Below are 21,083 nucleotides of genomic sequence, written 5' to 3'. Positions count from 1 at the left end.
TAACAATCTAGTGTTATTGTACAAGAGCTGTCTCTTCAGTTTCTCTCCATTAACTTACTGAGCGGGGTACTTCGATACCTCCTCATGGTCCGCACTGCGTTGGCCACCATGTGCTGTAAGAGGGAAGGAGATGGTCAATCCAATGCAAAAGGTTTAGTAATGTACCAAAAGGCAAGATCCTGTTTTAACACCTAATTACACCTGAATTACTCTTGCATATAATTATTTTCTTGCTCCTTGCCGATTTTTGTCTTTTAGCAATCCTGTGAAGTGCCTTGGGACATTCAACCATGTTAAAAGTGCTATATTGTTCATTGTTGCAAGGTTGCCTAATGCTATGCAGCCATTCCCTTAGTCACCTTGTCTGCTGCTGCTCTGTATTTCAGTTATCAGGCCATGCACTACAGCAGCCAGGCCAACTGTTCACCCTCCCCCTCCCCCAGAACGATAGGAAAGAGATAGGAAACCCACATTCTGTTAAAAATCATGAGTAATCATCTGCCACAAGTTTGCATTACTGCTGTGTCACAGCTCTCCGAAAATACTAACGGCCCATGGATTTAACAATTTGCGCTGCCGAGTGAGTCAATATTTCAGGAACTGCTGCTTGACAAGTGTATCATCGGACTTATCCGTTTATCTGTCAGACAGAATCACTTCCTAGTCCCTCATAGGTGCCAAGCAATTTTCACCTGCGGAGTACCCCACATTGCAGGGCTTCAGGAAAACAATTTTACGCAGTGAGCGAGGTCCGAATGGCACCAGATTTAAGCTCCCTGACAGAGGCAAGTTGAAAAAGAAGGGTGTTCAATATCACTGATTACCCTTTGGAGACTGCGAGATAGTGTGCAAGAACACTATCCCTTTGAAGACTGGGAGATGCAGTCTGCTAGAATATTGTCCTAATGGAGGCTGAAAGGTGCAGTGTGTTAGAACACCTCTCTGCATTGACTATGAAGTGTACTAGAACAATGGGGGGAGGAAACTCACCATTTTCTCAAAGTTCACCAATTGATTCAGGAACGTTTTGTTGCCCTCATGTATGAATGTCATGTCTGCAAAAGTCACCAAGAAAGAAAATTACTGTAAATAGTCCAGCAATTATAACTACCTCAAACCATCTAGAGTTTTATATTAAGCTACAGTATCCACACACAGTACTGATCGACACATTGTGTCTCTGAGATGGAGTTTTAGAATGACAATTAAATTGAATCATTCAGGAATTCTACAAACCTTCACCTGGATACAGGATCTTTTAGTACATGGATTTTTATGGATCTATAACCTGATATTATTTCTCACCCCTCTTTTTCTAGGGTCTCTATTTCCCTCATTTTTCTCTGATCCTTTTTACTCAGAAACTCACAATGGATCTTATATTTTTGGGCAGAAGCCAAGGGCAAATTTGCAACTATTTCTCAATAAATGTTTCTAGAAAGTTCTGCTAATCTGCCTGGAGTGACATGCAGGTTTCCTTCCCTAAAGGATATTAGTGAACCAGATGGGTTTTTATGACAAGCGGCAATAGTTACATGGTTAGCACTGGCTTTTAATTTGAGATTTTATTAACTGAATCTAAATTCCACCAGCTGCTGTGGTGGGATTTGAACAAATGTCCCCAAAGCATTAGCCTAGGTCTCTGGATTACTGGTCCTGTGACATTACCACCATGCTACCATTTCTCCCACGTTGTGCTGTGACCAAGTAAAAGAAAGACCTGCCTTTATGTCGCATATTTCACGACATCAGGACATCACAAAGCACTCCACCCCACACGAAGTTCTTTTTGAAGTGTAGTCACTGCAATGTAGGAAATGTGGCAGCCGATTTTTGCACAGCAAGATCCCACAAATGGCAATGACCAAATAATCCGTCTTAGTGATGTTGGCTGAGGAATAAACATTGGCCAGGACACCAGGGACAAGTCTCCTGCCCTTCTTCAAAATAGGATCGTGGGATCGTTTTAAGTCCACTTGAGGGGACAGACGGGGCCTCAGTTTGACACTTCATCTGAAAGACAGATAACCGTTTGATATTTATAATAATTCACCTAAATTCATGTGTGAGGAATTGCAAGGAATCAGGAAATGGCCATTGCCTATGGAACTATCTGGGCAATGTGGCAGTTGGAAGTTCCTTCAACAGTTATTTGACTACTATGTACAAATTTTGATGGCTCCTTTCAACGAGTAGTGCTGGTGTGTCTCCTAATATAAACAGAACCCAAGATTCAAAGCCAGCCCAGTATAATGATCATCTTTCACCAGCAATTCACAGGCAGGCGATCCTATTTTGAAGAAGAGCAGGAGACTTGTCCCTGGTGTCCTGGCCAATGTTTATTCCTCAGCCAACATCACTAAGACAGATTATTTGGTCATTGCCATTTGTGGGATCTTGCTGTGCAAAAATTGGCTGCCACATGTCCTACATTGCAGTGACTACACTTCAAAAAGAACTTTGTTTGGGGTGGAGTGCTTTGTGATGTCCTGATGTCGTGAAAGATGCGACATAAAGGCAGGTCTTTCTTTTATTTGGTCACAGCACAATGTGGGAGAAATGGTAGCATGGTGGTAATGTCACGGGACTAGTAATCCAGAGACCTAGGCTAATGCCTTGGGGACATTTGTTCAAATCCCACCACAACAGCTGCTGGAATTTAGATTCAGTTAATAAAATCTGGAATTAAAAGCCAGTGCTAACCATGAAACTATTGCCGCTTGTCATCTGGTTCACTAATATCCTTTAGGGAAGGAAACCTGTGTGTCACTCCAGGTTCATCATAATGTGGTTGACTCTTCACTGCCCTCTGAGTGGATAGTGAAAGTTGGAACCCAGGATGATTTCTCCCCCCTTTACTTAGCACAGGTTTGGTAAGGCTAATTATAGGCCCCTGTGTGCAATGAACTATAAAGATCAGGAAAATCCAACTGAGCTCTGATCATGAACCAGTTATTGGCCTAATTTTACAGCAGATGAGGGCGGAGCTTGCTTCTGGAACCAGCCAAATTGGAATAACTCATTCCAGTGTTCCTGCATCATGTCCTTCTTTAAAGGGTTTGCAATAAGTTCTGGTTGGGGTGAAGTCAGCCACTTAGCATCAAACTGACAGCCAACTCTCCAGCCCAGAAAATGACTTCAGCTGGTGCATGACCAAGGCTCTTCGCATTGAAGTGCAGTATGCCCAACTTCAGAAGACCTAGATAGGGTAAACAAGGAGAAATTATTGCCTCTGGCAACAGCGTTAGTGACCAGAGGACACAGATTTAAGGTAATTTGCAAAGAAACCAGATGGAGGTGTTTATATGCAGTGAGTTATTACAAGTTGGAATATGTTGAAAGGGCGCTGGAGGCCGATTCAGTAGTAATTTTCAAAAGGGAATTGGATAAATACTTGAAAAGGAAAGATTTGCACAGCCATGAGGAAAGAGCAGGGGAGCGGCACCAATCGGATAGCCCTTTCAAAGAGCTAGCACGTGAGCAATGGGCCAAGTGGGCATATCCGGTCCTTTATGATTTGATGAAACTGATCTGTATCAAGATTGACCTGGCTCTAGTGGCAGTGCCACAATCTTACCTTTTAGCAGCAAGGGAACAAAAGGAATAAGGGGAGGGTTCATCCTGGCAACGGAGTCTCTATAGGATTTATGATTACGTGAAGGATCCTGTAAAAAAAGAGGAAACAAATTTTGGTCTCAGTCATGTGTACAATGAAATCTAGAATATCCACATGAATGAACAGCCCTCCTGACTACCGGACCGAATTTTCCTGGTACAAAGCCTTGCATGAGACATGGTATTGATGCAGTTTAAACTTGGAATGAACCCCAGCCAGATAATGATGGAAGGGGTTTTCCCCGGGGCAACCGATAATGAAACCAATAGCCTGGTGAAGGAGGAAGGGAGGAAAGTACCAGCTGTAGGTTTTAAATATTACACCAGCTGTGGTACAAGGGCAATTTCCTTTCCTGTAATAGGGAGTGGGAGGAGGCTGTGATATGTTGCTGCACATAATTCTAAAGCTGACAGATGAGCTGGGACAGTGGGTACAGTTCTTAGCTTGACCGGCGGGCATGCGTCCGACCCGACTGAGCGTAAAATGACGCACGATGACATCAGGTGGGCGTCCCAGCGCCATCGCGCGACATTTCGGTTGGCGCGCGCCTGACGACAATTGAAAGGCCTATGAAGACCATTAAAAAAAGTTAATTAAAATAAATTTTTTGCTGCCTGTGTCCAACCTTACGGTGGGCGGGGCAGGCTGAAGCGCCAAGCAGCCACGGGCAGGATGAGGTTCCCAAAAGCAAATAAAAATAAAATAAATAAAGACTTTAATTTTTCGTTAATAACATGTCCCTGCTCATGTGAGGGTCACATGAGGGGCCATGTTTCATTACATATTTTTTTTATTATTCCCCCCCCCCCCACCCCCCCACATCTTCATCTCCCTGAGGCTGAGACCTGCCTCAGGGAGATTATGTAGTGTGCACTTGCGCGAAGATTGTGCTCGCCCCATCAGCTTCCCGAGGGTGGGTGGCGGTCAGCCCCACCCCTGAGGGCAGGCGGCCCCGCCCCCACCAAGCCCACACGCCAAGGACAAAATTGTGCCCAACGTTTCCTCTTTTGGGGGGGGGGGGGGGAGGTGAATCAAGACCTAGGGGGGGCACAGTTTCAAAATAAAGGGTCTCTCATTTGAGCCAGAGATGAGGAAGTTTTCCTTCTCTCAGAGGGTCGCTAGTGTTTGGAATTCCCTCCCCCAGCATGCAGCAGAGGCTGGCTCATTGAATATATTCAAGACTAAATTAGATCGATTTTTAATTGTCATAGGAGTCAAAGCTAATGGGGGACAGGAAAGAAAGCAGCAATAAGGCCACAATCAGATCAGCCATGATTTTATTGAATGGTGGAGCAGGCTCAATGGGCTGAACAGCCTACTCTTGCTCCTATTTCTTATGATCTTAGATGAATAGTCAATAAAAAACAGGGGAGCTCATTCCTCTTTTAATAGACCAAGGACTAGAAGAGTACAATCTCAGCAGGCTGGTCCAGCCACTATGATTAGGGGGCCAGTAGTTTGCACAGGACTCCTGCTAACTTTCTAGCAATGCTAGTCACCATTCAGCCTCTGGTGAATGCCTTGTTCAGGGGGGATTACTCTTCATTGGCGAATGAGGTGGAAAACACAACACCTCGATCACTAAGTCAGGTCATTTGATCTCGAGTGAGGGACTGGCCGTCACTTACCGTTAAGCTCTCGAATTTCTGGAACAGCTTTTTGCATTTTGCGGGCAGTTTCTGTAAAGCCAAAAAAGACAAAGTGGGAATAAAAAAAATGTTTCTTTTTGAAAGGTCAAAAAACAGAAACTCAGCCAAGGACAGTTTTACTTAGGTTTATAAGACCCTTGTGGGGGGCTTGACAGTGTAGGTACTCAGAGGATGCTTCCCCTCATGGAGGAATCTAGTACTCGGAAGCATAGGGCGGGATTTTTCTCACCCCCCCCCCCCCCCCCCCCCCCACCCCCACCACCACCCCCCCACCCCGCCCCCGCCCCCAGCTCCCCTCCGCCCGCTCCTGGGATCGTCCAGTTCTGCCGACAGTCAATGGACTTATGGCTGGGCCAGCGAATCTCCCACCACAATGGGGCCAAAAAATCCCGGCCACAGTTTCAAAGTGAGGGGTGCCCCACTTAAGAGGGAGATGAGGAGGAATCTCTTCTGTCAGAGGGCTGTTCGGTGTTTGGAATTCTCTTCCCAAACAAGCAGTGGTGGCCGGGTCAGTGAACACATTCAGGGCTGAGTTAGACAGGTTTTTGATTGACAAGGGTTATGGGGGGGACAGGAAAGAAAGTGACGCTAAGGTCACAATCAGATCAGCCGTGAACTTACTGAATGGTGGAGCAGGCTCGAGGGGCTGAATGGCCTACTCCTGCTCCAATTTCTTATGTTCTCATGTTCTACTTGGGGCTGCGTGTGCTGATTACGAGTTTGCACTTCACTTTGAAATCTAGTTTGGTAAAGACTCACTGACCAACATCAAGACCTGAAGAGCTGTTGTGGCTGATGAACAAGTGATCTCGCTCACCCTTCAACCTCTTGCTTTCCATCTGAAACTTCCTTGTCTTTCTCTATTTGATCACAGTCAATGCAGTCATTGTTTTTTTCAAACTTTCCTCTCTTGATACATTCCACGACCCTGCACGATCTTCCTCCACTCCCTGTCTTTGCCTCTCGGACATCAGTGTCACATCACCTACTCCCTTTCCCTAGCCCCAGCACTTATCTTCTCAACTGAGACATCTTCCTGTTTCCAGAGAGAAATGTTTGTCTGCCATTCTCTTGCTTGTACATTCAGATGTGGTGCCAGGGGCATGGGCATGGACCTCATCTCAGTCGGCTGCTGACCACCACAGAGAGCAAATATATGGGGCTGTGCATCCCGCTGTACAAAAATGACCCCCTTATCCCAAAGACAGGATTGTAGAAGCTCCTTTTCACCAAGACTGGTCAGGTTGACACAATGGGTCGCAACAAATGGATAACTGCGTGTCTATGGTCGGCAGCACTTCGCTGTAAAAGCATCCCTTCTCCCAAAATCGAGAACTATGCATACTGCAGCTAGTACAACAACAACCTACATCCATAAAGCACCTATAACATGGCAAAATGGGCCACAGTGGTTCACAGTTGGGGGGTAAAGCAAAATTATGTGAAGTGTAGTCAAAGAGACCAACTTTTGAAGTCAGGATGATATGGAGCCAAACGGAGCTCCTGAGGACCGTTGTGAAAAGGCTGAAGCTGAGAACCGGTTATAGAGGGGAAGGGATTGCCACAATAGGGCAGATTTTCGGAGGCTGGAGGGCACAAAGTAGGGATGTAGGGCTGTGGAAGGTTGTGGAAGTAGGTAGGGCAGGCAAAGGCATTTGAGGGATTCAAAGACAAATATTCTGAAATGAAGGCATCGGGGGGACAGGAGGACATGAAGGATTAGGGGGACAGGGGAGCTGGAGCAGAGATGGGGAAGAGAGGTCAGGATGAGTTGAAGTTTGTGTGCGGGGGTTTATGCTTCAGTTTGGCTGCACTGCGAGCACTATCTTGCCCCAGAAGATTGTGGATTTATACTCAGTTCTAGTAGAGGATTGTTCCCTTCAGGAGAGGAGAGAAGTCCAGGCCAGAATTTTAAGCAAAATCTTATTTGTCATAATAAATATGGTGAACTAGATACCAGAACACATGAGGTGGTCAGAAAAGCTAATGGGTTAATTAGTAATACCATAGAATCGTTCCAGCACAGAAGGAAACCATTTGGCTGGCCATGTCTGCACCAGCTCTCTGAATGAGCAACTCACCTAGTGCCATTCCCTGCCTTCTCCCTGTAACCCTGCACATTCTTCCTTTCCAGATGATAATTCAATTCATTTTCCAATGTCTCAATTCAACCCATCTCCACCACACTCTCAGACATTCCAGATCTTAACCACACACTGCATGGAAAATTTTCTCCTCACGTCTCCATCACTTCTTTTGCCAGTAACCTTAAATCTGTGCCCTCTCGTTCTCGCTCCTTCCACCAATACATTTCTCTACTTACACTATCCAAACCCCTCATGATTTTGGATACCTCTATCAAATCTCCTCTCAACCTTCTTTTCTCCAAGGAAAACTGTCCCAACCTCTCCAATCTATCCACGTAGCTGAAGTTCCTCATCCTTGGAACCATTCTCGTGAATCTTCTCCGCACTCTCTCTAATGCCTTCACGTCTTTCCTAAAATGTGGTGCCCTGGATTGGATGCAATACTCCAGTTGCAGCTGAACCAGTGTTTTATACAATTAATATTATTCCATTAATATAATATTGACTTATGTTCATAATTAACTGTGACAATGCGCATAAACAGCACAGGCCACTGAACTCAGGCACTCTCTGATTGTCAATGATTTACTCACCTCCCAGGTCAGACAGAGGCGACTGACAGCTGCATTGCACAAGCCCATGATGATGGCGAAGAATGAGAACAGGTTCTGCTTCTCCCTACAGCTGGAAAGTGAAGGGAGGCATTAGGATCGACATGGGTGAACAGGTGAAATATTCTTGTGTATCAGGGAGGGGCAACTCAACCACAGCATTTTCCCACGGCTTTTTTTTGAGTCCAGTAACTTGCAATTACACTTGGCACCTTCAATGTATAAAACACCCCAAGGCGCCCAACACCTTGGTGTACAGAAGAGAGTTGTCACGCCGAGGAAGGAGCAATTGAGTGAGAGACCAAAAGCTTAGTTGAAGAGATGGGTTTCGTGGAATTTAATCAAGGGTGAGTGGGAAAGCCTGAGGGTTTAACAAGGTAAAGTCCGAAGCCAAAGGTTAGGGGTCAAGAAATATCAGTTTTAATAATTGAGAATCAAGGATGTAACTGTTCATGGCTGTATTCAACGAAGCATGTCAAAGCATTAACTTACATTTACACACCACCTTTAATGTGATGGACATCAAGGTAAGTAGCAGGGTTAGGAAAGAACTTTTAACACCCTGACCAAAAAGGTAGGATTGGGGGAGTTTTTGAAGGTGGGGAGTGAAGGAATGACACAAAAGGGGAGGGGAACACCAGGGATGAGAGCTGCCGTTGGCTGAGGTCTTGTGCCATTGATGGTGCAGAAAGGAGCCAGAATCAACAAGACCAAAGGCTGAAATGGACGTATAAGATCCAAGGACCCTATTTTAAAGAAAAGCAGGAAGTTCTACGCCAATATTTATCCCTCAGCTGACATCATTAAAACAGATTATTTGGTTGCGAACACATTGCTACGTGCGGGAGCTTGCTGCGCACAAATTGGCTACCACGTTTCCTACAACAGTGATTACACTTCCTTGGCTGTGAAGAGCTTTGGGATGTCCTAATGTCAGGCAAGGCACTAAAATAAATGCAAAAGAAATTCTTTCTTCCAATTGCAAAAATAAACAATGGAACAGATCTCAAAACTGCCAGGGCTACTCCTGGGATCCAATAAGAATAACCATTCCGCAGCCGGAGGATCTCAGTCTCTTTTACGGTTCAGAGTTAGGATGTAGAGGTGCAAAGTAGCTCATCCGGGGGTAATTCTACTGCTGACACCCATGGCTGGGTCCCTAAGCCATACAGCACGAGTTTGGGTGTCCCTGCCCCAGCATTTTAAATGGTCAGAAAATCGTGGGCAGTGAGTGACCAACTCTCCAATCATTTACTCTCGGGCCTCAAGGCTCACTGTGAAATCGGAAAAGTATCCTTTAAAAGTGTGTTTACACATGTAAAGGCACAGGTAAATATATTTGGGTAAAAACAACTAATTTTTTAGTGCTAACTTGATATTAATTATTTTTATTTTAAAAAATATTTTAATTAACATTATCTACATGTGCATATTAATTTATTAATAATTTCGGACTTCCAGCATCCACGGTATTTTGCTTTTGTGATATTAATTATTACTGTTCCTGTATTGTTCAGAGGGTCAATGCTTCCATCAGTGTTAGGTGGTAATGACATCCTGTTGAGTTTATCGATCCCTGTGGATTAATGGAGTTTCCAGTCCAAGCAGCACAGGAATACTCTGCTCCATGCTCACACTTGCTGCTGTGAGTATGAGAGTTACAGCAGAACGTCCAATTACTGTTGGTTAGCCATTAAGCCAGTGAAGTTTTACTGATGACAGGAGTCCAACCAGGATTCCCAGTGTTGGTGTTTAGGTTAGCTGAACAGGTGCTGAGGGAGCTGTCGGCTTAAGGAATGTGAACTTTAAACAACAGGCCTTGCCGTGTAGGTAATTCACGGCTGACACTCTCACTGGGTGGAGTCAGTCAGCAAGGCACAGGCACCCCCTTAAATTCTTCGAATGGCAGATGTTGTGGTTGCCCTGAAACTGAAGCCACTGATTATCTCGTGCGGTGTGAAACGTCTAGACTGCATGCAGAAAATAATATCTGATTAATGCGGGATGGAGTACTCCTACTGCCTGATCATAAACAAGATCCTTTATCTCAACTGCTCCAGTTCATTCACCTGACAAGGGCGATTTTTATCACTTCTGGTAAACTGTAGGATTTCTTTTCCTCCTGAACCTCTTCTCCTGACTTGGGCTGGTGAACAAGCAGCTCGCTGTGTCTCACCTGCTCTTGATCTATCAGCCGAGCCATCGTTGCGCCTGGCATGGCAGCTGAACTTGTAATTCTCCTCTCACACGCGCAGATTTCTAGGTTAAGGTCAATGGAGTGGGAACTTTGGCTGATTGTGCTTTCGTTTTTTTCCCAGCCCAGGGCACCGAGGTCAGTTGTAGGGGGCCCTCCAGCTGTGGCAGCACTGAGCTCAGTTATAAAAATATGTATTAATGCAGCATTTGCCGTACCCTCAGGACTGCCCTTAACTGCTTAACAGACAATGAAATATTTTTGAATCGTTGTCACCGTAACTACGTGGCTTTTGGGGACAGGCTATTTATTCCCCGTCAAGATCTTTCTTTTTAATCCTTCCTGGGATGCGGGCACCTCTGGCAAGGGCCAGCATTTGTCGCCATCCCTAAATGCCCTTGAACTGAGTGGCCTACTAGGGCCACTTTAGAGGATCTGGGGTCACAGGTAGGCCAGGCCAGACAAAAGCAGCAGATTCCCTTTCCTGAAGTGAACCAGCTAGATGGGTTTTAAAAATTGACGATAGTTTCATGGTCATCGTTGCTGAGGTTAGCCTTCGATTGCATATCCGAACTCCGCCACCGAAACGGGCCCCGCCGCCATTTTGAGTGGGTGGGGCCAATTAAAGCCCATCCAGCGGCCTGCCTGACGGGAAGCGCTGTGCACTTCCTGTGTGTGGGGTAGGGAGGGAAGGGAATCCCCAGCTGTCAAAGTCCGCTCTTTCGCGCACGAAAAAAGCGCACTGCTCCCTGAGACAGGGTAAAAAAAAAACATTAAAAATAATAAGAGACACATCAACTTTATTGAAGTCTTTAAACACGAACATGAAACCTCGCCCCGCCAGTGGATGAGGTTTCATGTATTATCAGGAGACGGCTGGAGCTCCCGGCCTGCACCCCACCCCCCCCCCACCCCCCAGCCTTAAGGTTGGCCGGGCAGGGCATTTAACAAGCTTAATTAGCCTGTCAATGGCCTTAATTGGCCATCGGCAGGTCAGCGGGCGGACAGCTGATTTCGCTGTCCGCCCACCTTCCTCAATATTTAAAGGGACCGGGATGACGTCGGGGATTCCTCCTGACATCATCCCGCGTCATTTCCCTGTCGGCGAGCGGGCCCCGCCCCCAAATCCCCAACAGGAAAATTCTGCCCCAAGTCCCCAGAGTATTAACCCGAACCTCTGCACTGTGACATTGCCACTATGGCCACCGCATTAACTGAACAGCCAGCTAACCTCCTTCTGATCGTGTTGTCTTAGACATGAAGATTGGCCACTGGGGGATTTCCCTGCTATCCTTCTACAAAGTGCCACAAGATATTTTACATCCACCTAAAGGACCTCATAAGGAAAGTTGGCACCTCCAACCACACAGCTCAACACGAGAAAGCATCATCCTAAAGTCTGTGCACAGGTTTAAAGCAGGGACGAGAACCCGCAACCTTTTGAGCCAGAAACAAGGGTGAGCCAAGCCGACACTCACTCAGCACAGATACGGGGCGAAACAAGAGTGACTCCTGGCCTGAATGGGGCGGTGGTGAAAACACGCTGTTACAAATCTTAATACATTCTACCATCTTCCTGGTCCCCTCTCTCACCGACACCAATTAAATCCGGGTGAGTACTTACAGAGCAGCGATATTAATGAAGGTTTTGAGAAGCTGCACTCGCTTGCCTAGGCGTTCACACATTAGTATCTCAGTCGCGACCCAGTGCTGCACCTCGCTGCACCGCTGCAGCACCAGCTCCAGGTTTGCTGTTCGCCTCCGAATGCTCTCATTCCGGAACACATAATGGATCAGCTCCAGCTGTAAGGAAATCAGCCACACGTTAACACGGAGCGGGAAGAACTTACAGCACAGACACAGGCCATACAGCCCAACTGGTCTCTGTCAGTGTTTATGTACCATGTGAGTCTCCTCCACTCCTCTTCCTCCAACCCAATCAGCATAGCTTTCTATTCCTTTCTTCCTCAAGTCTTTATCTAGCTGTCCCTTAACCACCTTTTTGCTATTCCCCTTTAATTAATTTTTTTAATAATTTGGATGTAGCTGGCAATGCCAGTCTTTACTGCCCATCCCTATTTGCCCTTTGACGGCAGTTTAGGGTGAACCACCTTGCTGTGGATCTGGAGACACATGTAGCTCAGACCAGGTAAGGAACCAAGTGGGTTTTTCTGACAATCAGTGATGGTTTCATGGTCACGATTACTGAGATTAGCTTTCATTCTTAATTTCTTTTCAATAATTAATTGATTTTTATTTTAAAAAAAGGTATTTATGGGATGTGGGCATCGCTGGCTAGGCCAGCATTTATTGCCCATCCCTAATTGCCCTTGAATTTTTTTAATTTTAACTTCTGAAATTATAATGGAATTTAAATTCCACCAGCTGCCCTGGTGGGATTTGAACCCATGTTCCCAGAGCATTAGCCGGGGTTTCTGGGTTACTAGTCCAGTGGCATTACCACTATACCACTGTCTCCCCCTGATATTACATTGAAAGTTGAGGTCTGAGATTTGAGGGAGGCTAATACCTCATGCACACAATTTAAAAGCTCCCAGTCAAACATCGTGATCTGATTGGCCATTTCCACCATGTTCATTTCATTGATTTCTGGTCCTTCGTGAGGGAGGCGCTCGACAGCTGGTGGCGGGACCTATGATCAACACAAGATGAGAGAATCAATAATCGGCATTTACGTAGCACGTGAGTCAGCGTCACATCTGCGATAAGCAAGGGTGCTGGCATCTATTTAATATTGATAGCCACCATTTTAACTTCTGAAGTTCTAATGGAACCCAACAGCTGGTTAAAAATCAATGGGTAATAGCCGCTGCTAAAACTTACAGGGCTGGACCCTCCCGGGGACCGGCAATCTCCTACTTTCCTGCACCACGCCGGGGCTCCATGTTTCTGGCCGCTACTTCTGTTCCTGGCTTCTCCAGAAATGTGGAGCGTGTCAGAAATGGAGCTGCTTCTTCGTAGCACTGGACTGTACAGAGAAGGCAGGCTAGGCCCCTTCTTACAGCACCAGCTGCTGTATTCTGGTAAGTAAAGAGTTGAAGTGTCTCAAAGCTTCTTTGAAAAGTTACGGAGAGATGATAACTGTGTAAGGGGGTAGGGCAGGTGAGGGGGTAGGGCGGGTAAGGTAAGTGGGTAAATGTATAGGGTGGTGAGGTCGGGTTGTGGGGGAGTCGGGGCATCAGGGGTGGAGTTTGGGGGTCAGGGAGGGGTGTTGGGTGGTGGGGTCGAGTCAGGTCGGGTTGGAGAGGAGCTGGGGCGTCTGGGGGTGAGCGGGAAATCAGGTGGTGAGGTCAGGTTAGGGAGGAGCTGGAGCATCATTGGGTGAGGGGAGAAATAAGGTGGCGAGGTAGGGTCAAATCGGGTTGGTGGGGGTGGGTGGGTTGTGGCTTGGGGTTCAAAGAGGGGGTCAGGTGGGGGTGTGGGGCAGAGAGGGAGGGTTCAGTTGCATGGTTACCCAAGAGTTAGAATAGGATTTTTCTGTCTAACATTTCCTAAGTAACTATCCAGGTGAGTAAATCAGAACTGTCCGAAGTCTCTGACTCCAACTCAGAATTGGAGACGTTTTTGTCGGCTGCCAAGAAGTTGCCCATCGGAAGTTCAAACCTCCCAGGCAATTCTCACAGAGTCATTGCATTGGGGCTTCCGTACTGCATTTTTGATGCTATGTCTGACCTCCGACAATCCAGAGACCAGTAGATCTGGGCTGTGGTTTTCTTGATGATTATTGGGTTTGCTCTATTATTCCAAGGCAGACTATTCACTAGGATAGAACTTGTATTCAGAACATCCCAAAATGTTTTATAATCAATGGGATACCTTTGAAGTATAATCACAGGGGTCATGTAGGTAAACAGGACAAGCAATCTGAGCACAGCCAATCCCCACAATTAGCAAATTAATCAATCACTGGATAATAATGGTATCGGTTGAGGGAGAAATATTTGGCCGGGATAACCAAGAATTCCTTGCTCCTCTTAGTTTTGATCCATCTGTTCCATCCATCTGAATTGGTAGAAAGGACACCGATTTACTATCTCATCTGAAAGACGGCACCTTTGACCATGCTGCATTCCCTCAGTACTGCACTGAAATGTCAGCCTAGATTACATCCCCAAGTCCTGCAGTGGCGTGTGAATCTACAACCTTTTAACTCTGAGGTATCGAACTAGCTCTCAGATGGTTCCAATTAGGAAAGTCCGGTGCTCCTACTACCACAGAACTGATGGTAACGCTACAACCATGAAAATTACATTGATGATTTACTACATTTTTTAAAAAGGTAAATGCTGTAACAGGTCGGGTTTTACAGATACTGATATACATGCTGTGTATTTCCAGCATATTTAGTATTATATTTCAAAAGTGTAGTTCTATGTTTGACAGCTCTAGGCATAGCCCTGATATCTGTACAATCCATTTAACATTGAGGTTAGAAAACAATAAGATAATTAGAGAAGTGGTGATGGGCTGAATAAATATATTTCACTATGCTAATTAGTTGTGGCGGGATAAGCCTGCTAATGATTAAGATTTCTAGAAAGAGTTCAGTGTGCATATATTAATTGGGTAAATAGAACACACATAGGCCAGGATTTTCAGCTCAGTGTGTGGGCACACGCATGACATACACGTGCGTTAGCACGCCATGACATCAGGCGAGCGTTCGGATATCATCACGCACTCACGCAATATTTTGGTTGGCGGATGCACGCGGGAGTCGGCAGAACGCCCGCTGACAATTAAGAGGGTTGTTATGCCCATTAATTAATGAATTAATTAAAGCGAGATTTTCCCTGCCCACCCAACCTTACAATTGGTGGGCAGGCGGGCGAATAGGCCAAGCGGCCTTTGCATTTTTTTGCGAAACCTCATCCATGGGAGGGATGCGGTTTCGAATAGTGATTAAAAAGATAGATTTTTAAATATCATTTTTAACATGTCCCTGCTCATGTGACAGAGTCACATTCTCCTTATTTTTGAATTCTTTATTTTTCACGTTAGAAATCTTCAGCTCCCTGAGGGGAGCTCTGTGCCTTCAGGGAGCTTCCACTGATCGCGCCCGCCGCAGACGCGCAAACTTTGATGCTCGCGCTCCTCCCGCTCCTGCTCCCCCCCCCCCCACCCACCCCCACCGCGTTGAGGCTGACAGCGCACATTTCACGCTGGTGGTGAACTGGCCAGCCAACGTGAAATCGCGGTCGGAGGCCGATGGTGGGCGGCAATCCATTGCTGGCTGCTCCTGGGCCTGCCTGACGAGGTAAAAATTCTGCCCATAGTATTGCTGAAAGAAAGAGGCTTTTTCTGTCAAAGTTTTTTTGTCTTGCACTCATCAGGACAATCACAAGAATACCAAAGTCAGGGAACGCAACAAATTTATACCGTAATAAAAACAAAAAAACTGCGGATGCTGGAAATCCAAAACACAAACAGAATTACCTGGAAAAACTCAGCAGGTCTGGCAGCATCAGTGGAGAAGAAAAGAGTCGATGTTTCGAGTCCTCATGACCCTTCAACAGAACTAGTTCTGTTGAAGGGTCATGAGGACTTGAAAGTCAACTCTTTTCTTCTCCGCCGATGCTGCCAGACCTGCTGAGTTTTTCCAGGTAAATTTATACCATAGGAGCTCATTGGTTGGCAAGTGGACTCTGATTGATAGAGGCACTGTGCCACAAAACTATCATATTTTTCATAACATTATTGTAGGCTCATGGGTGTGAGTGTGGATGGTTCTGTCTGTTTGACTGCTTTAAATAGACTAGAGATGCTTAGGCTACAAAATTGAAATTATCAAAAGAGCTAGGTTTGGCAGACTTTTGAAATGAAGATAGCTAAGCTGGGGCAAGGGTTCCAGAGAAAGAGTGTGAAGGAAATTTGCATTTTTAGATAAGTGAAGGGGTTGTTTGATTTTCAAAGGGATGGTGTAATGTTTACAACTAACAAGATAAGCGAGGCAAAGCAATACGTTTATTTTTCCCAGGAGTGCTGACCATAATGATGGCATGAAAGATTTTTATATATTGGTAAAAGTAAATTTCTAAAGACACATAGACACAGAAACAAGGATGGAAGGCTAGGTGGAGATGGCCATGTAAAACCTTGAGAAGTACACCGTGTGGAGCAGGCTTGGGAAATGTCTTTAGGCACTCTGAAGAATCAGTACTGCTCCAGTAGCTAAAGTTGTGTTAAAAATCTTTGGAATTCGACGGTCAAGTGGATGCTGTGGTAACCTTGCTGGATTGCCTATTTAGATTTAAAATCTATTTTGGACTGTTGCCTTAAAGGAGGTGTGTAGTTGGGAGTCAGGTTAATTAGGAATTTTGGGATTTGATATAATATTAAGTAAATGTAATCTTATGTTTTCTTTTCTTAATAAATATTTTAATTTAATTTTAAAAATCTCTAAAGGCATTAGTGGACTCATAACTTCTGAATTCAGTGCACAAATCTTGTAATAAATACAAATTGCAAAACTGTTGTGATAGCTTGGCCAAGTTTCCCTTGTGGATTTGGTCCACCTGGCACATACCACCTGCCACATCATAACAGTTGCCATGGAGAATGCACAGGCAATCATAGCAGTTGCCATGGAGAATGCACATGATTATTTCACTCAGATCTATGGTACCTTGATTTTAGCAGGAATATGCAAGTTGTATCAGCTCACTCTTTGATAAAACCATGGGGGGGGAGGATATTCCGGTCGGCGAGCGGGGGGCGGGGCCCGCTCGCCAACACGTAATATGACACGGGATGACATCGGGCACAACTCCCGACGTCACCCCGCGTCATTTCCATTTTCAGATTGGTGGGGGCGCAGCCGAGTCAGCTATGTGCCCGCTGACCTGTCAACGGCCTATTGAGGCCATTAGTAAACCAATTTAGGTAATTGACAGGGCTGCCCTTCCAACCTTAAGGCTGGCGGGCAGGCCAGGAGCCCTGGCGGGCTTCAGAAAAAGCATGGAACCTCATCCACAGGTGGGATGAGGTTTCATGAGTGTTTTTAAATGTTTAATAAAGGTTTGAGTTAAAGCGATAGACATTTCCAACTCATGTGACGGGTGACATACCAGGGAAATTTTTTAAACATTTGTCTTAAAAGTTTTAATTCCGAGGTGATCTCTCTGAGGCGGCACTTAGCCTCAGGGAGATCTGTGCGCTCTTTCGTACGCATGCGCGAAAGAGGCACTCCCGGCTGAAGGAATTCCGCCCCCCCCCCCCACACAGGGAACACATAGCACTTCCTGGAGGACGTCATGCTGGCTGAGCCTTAATTGGCCGCCCACTTAAAATGGTGGCACGCCCCCGATTGGGGATGCCAATTGGAGGCGCGCCTGCCCGTGCTCGCTCCTGCACTTCCCCCCCAACAGGGGTGGGTGGGGGGAGAAATTTTCCCATGGAATAAAACAACCTGTTTAAACTCTGATAGTTCATTTTTACCAGTAAGGAAGCAGCCAGCTATTGCACCAGGAGGAATTATTTTCAAGATCAAATTTAGTTTGAAGCACATTTTTTCCAGCCTTCTCTCTATAGGACCTGCCTCTTCCTGGGGTAGAATTGTGTAAGAGTCTGCCACACTGCTGTATCCCATTCATTTGGTCATCCATCATGAGTAATCGTCAGCACTGAATGGCAGTGGGAGAGCCAGGGACTTGGTTTAACGTTTCATCTGAAAGGCACCACCTCCGGCTGTGCGTCAGTCCCTGAGTGCTGCACTAATATGTCCACTTTTTCAGTTAAGTGCTGGATTGGGTCTTGAACCCAAAACCCTCTGAATTAGAGGCACGAATGCTACCGAATGAACTACAGCGGCAACCAGCAGTAACTCTATGACAATCAGAAATAACAATTTGTAGTTATATATCACATTTAACGCAGTAAAAAAGAAACAGGGCGTTCCACAGGAGCCTTGATAGGAGTTTTTCCCCTTTCCTAGCCCAGGGGTGCTGGGGCTAGACATGAAACCTTTCCCAGGCTGGGATTAGCTAGCTCAGCACAAATGAAGGACGATCAATTATGGGTTTAAAGGTTTCTGCTTTAAGTCAACAAATTGTTTGGACACACGTCAACAATGAGGCAGCGAAACATGAAAACACAATTGAAAGACATTCTCCAAACCAAGCCAGCGATTTGCTGCTAAATTAATCTTGTGCTTTCTCTTCATGGAACTGAATTAGTTCTGCAATGCTCCTCATTCTAACAACTACTGTTGTCTTGCTTAGTTTTGGGCAGTCATGTTGGACTTTGGCTTAGCACAGTTCATTATGAACAGATGTAGTTTGGGACAGTCATGACAATTTCTCATAGGCTGATGAAGTTTGGCACTGTTTGACACTGCCAGCTATTATCTGGTGTATGCTAGCACAGACTGGTACAGTCCTTTGTTCCTTATCATTCATGCCTTCATTAGCTCTAGACTTGACTATTCCAACACACTCCTGGCTGGTCTCCCACATCCTACCCTCTGCAAACTCGAGGTCATCCAAAGCTCTGCTGCCCATGTCTTAACACGCAGCAAATCCCGTTCCTCTGTCTCTCCTGCCGACCCACATTGGCTCCCAGTCAAACAACGTCTTGGCTTTAAAATTCTCATCCTTGTTTTCAAATCCCTCCATGGCCTGGCCCCCTCCCTATCTCTGTAATCTCTTCCAGTCCCACAACCCTCCGAGATATGTACGCTCCTCTAATTCTGGTCTCTTGTGCATTCCCAATTATAAAGTGCTTTACCCAGTGGTGGCCAAGCCTTCAGTTGCCGAGGCCCCAAGCTCTGGAATCCCCTCACCATGCCTCTCTGCCTCACTTTCCTTCTTTAAGACACTCCTTAAAACCTACCTCTTTGATCAAGCTTTTGGTCACCTTACCTAACATTTTCTTGTGTAGCTCGCTGTCATACTTTGCTTTTTAAAGCCCCCGTGAAACAAGGGGTGTTGCATTACACTAAAGACACTATATAAATGTATGTTGTTATCAATATAATTAAGTTAATAACAATTAAAACATTGTCTCTTTTTATATTGATTATAGAAATAAACAATCCCTTACTCTCCAATTTCAGTGGTCAAAAGTACTTGCTTAACACCACAAGTGTCAAGGGCAACTAGGGATGGGCAATGAATGCTGGCCCAACCAGCGAAGCCGACATCCCATGAATGAATTAAAAAATACACCTCCCGGGCTTCTCCTCAAACACCAACAACAACTTTGCATCTCTATAACACCTTTGACATTGTAAAATGTTTCAAAGCGTTTCACGGGGGCATTACCCAATAAAATTCGACACCTAGTCATTAGGAAGATGTTAGGATAGATAACCAAAAACTCGGTTGAAAAGGTGGGTTTCATGGAGTGCCTTAAAGGAGGAGAGGTGGAGAGTTTTAGGTAGAGAGTTCCAGAGCTTGGAGTTGTAGTCAGTGGAAGGCATGGCCATCAATGGTGGAACAACAAAAACTGGTGCAAGAGGCCAGAAATGGAGTAGCACAGAGATCGTAGTGATGTAGTGGTATGGCATTGTGGGCTAGTAATCCAGAAACCCAGGGTAATGCTCTGGGGAGCGGGATTCGAATCCCAGCACGGCAGATGGCGGAATTTGAATTCAATAAAAATCTGGAATTATAAGTCTGATGATGAGGCCATTGTTGATTGTTGTTAAAAACCCATCTAGTTCTCTAGTGTGCTTTAGGGAAGGAAATCTGCTGTCCTTACCTGGTCTGGTTTACATGTGACTCCAGACTCACAATGCCCTCTGATAATAAATGCTGGCTTAGCCAGTGACGCCCACATTCCATGAATGAATATAGAAAAAAATCTCAGAGGCTTGTCGGGTTTGAAGAGGTTACTGAGATAGAAAGGTGCAAGACCACAGAGGCATTGGAAAACACAGAAACGTGATGGAAAGTTTCTGCCTCACCAGTGATTCCACAGACTCCTTTGTGCAGGCGAACAGGTGAGTGTTAACGCCCAAGGTCGTAAACACGGAATCCTCGTCCAACCGAAACATCGTTTTCTCTGGAAAATAAAAGCAAAGAGTTTGAGGGTCACACCGGAAGCTTAGTATTACTAAGGCAGCTAAGTAGACGGAGAAGAGTCACGTTGGACTCGAAACGGGGTTAACTTTGTTTCTCTCTCCACAGATGCTGCCAGACCTGCTGAGCTTTTCCAGCGTTTTCTGTTTTTATTGAAGACGGCGGAGGGACTTTTACCAGCCCCAGCTGAATCTTATGGCCTCAGTTCAGGGGGGGAACATGGACATATTTGAAATTTCCAATTGGACAACGGTTGTCGGCTTTTTACCTTCCCCATAATCCAGTCTCCTTTTTAGATAAACTATTAATTTTGCCAAAAAAATGATGCAGCGTCTCAGCCACAGTTACAGTGAAATCTAGCCATTTGTTCTCTGACTTTAAACTAATTTTGACTCAGCGACAGGACCCTGTTGTGGCTCCTTATTTATTGTGACTGTTGCAGTCAGTGCTCGCTTGCTCCCTCCTAAGTTTCAAATACACTGTCAACATGCTCCTCCTCCCTGCATTGAAACCCAGATTCGTTCCTGAGATGGACTCAACATGTTGCAACTCCTCCAGTCTACAATTATCTAATTCCAAGCTTGGTGTCACTGCTTCCTAATTTACCTGGCTGTAAGGTATTAGCTTTGGTCCAGCTGGTAACACGCTCATCTCTGAGTCAGAATGTTGTGAGCTCAAGACTCAGTCTGGAGACTTGCACACAAGATGCTCCATGATGCCTGTACTGAGAGAGTGCTGCATTGTTGGAGGTGCTGTCTTTCAGAAGAAATGTTAAACTGAGGCCCCACCTACTCTCTCTCAAGGCAGACGTAAAAAATCTCTTGCCACTATTCGAAGAAAAGCAAGCGCGTTCTCCATAGCGTCCTCCCCTCAATCAAGATCATTA

General features: G+C 45.6%; 1 protein-coding gene across 6 annotated transcripts in view; it reads right to left on the bottom strand.

Moving 5' to 3' along the window:
* Nucleotides 1-21,083, bottom strand: part of rapgefl1 (Rap guanine nucleotide exchange factor (GEF)-like 1) — a 79,227-nt gene that overhangs the window by 3,018 nt on the left and 55,126 nt on the right. For all 6 annotated transcript variants that reach the window (XM_041217619.1, XM_041217616.1, XM_041217618.1 and 3 more), the window contains 8 exons: nucleotides 20,083-20,180; nucleotides 12,688-12,810; nucleotides 11,782-11,960; nucleotides 7,946-8,036; nucleotides 5,245-5,295; nucleotides 3,578-3,665; nucleotides 991-1,055; nucleotides 59-113 (listed from right to left, as the gene is read on the bottom strand). In XM_041217619.1, coding sequence (XP_041073553.1) covers nucleotides 59-113; nucleotides 991-1,055; nucleotides 3,578-3,665; nucleotides 5,245-5,295; nucleotides 7,946-8,036; nucleotides 11,782-11,960; nucleotides 12,688-12,810; nucleotides 20,083-20,180 — 750 coding nt within the window. The remainder of the gene's footprint in view (nucleotides 1-58; nucleotides 114-990; nucleotides 1,056-3,577; nucleotides 3,666-5,244; nucleotides 5,296-7,945; nucleotides 8,037-11,781; nucleotides 11,961-12,687; nucleotides 12,811-20,082; nucleotides 20,181-21,083) is intronic.

This window comes from Carcharodon carcharias, chromosome 23, assembly GCF_017639515.1.
Source record: "Carcharodon carcharias isolate sCarCar2 chromosome 23, sCarCar2.pri, whole genome shotgun sequence".
NCBI lineage: Eukaryota > Metazoa > Chordata > Chondrichthyes > Lamniformes > Lamnidae > Carcharodon > Carcharodon carcharias.
Note: the sequence above shows the minus strand (reverse complement) of the source record. Positions and strands in the feature narration are given on the sequence as shown.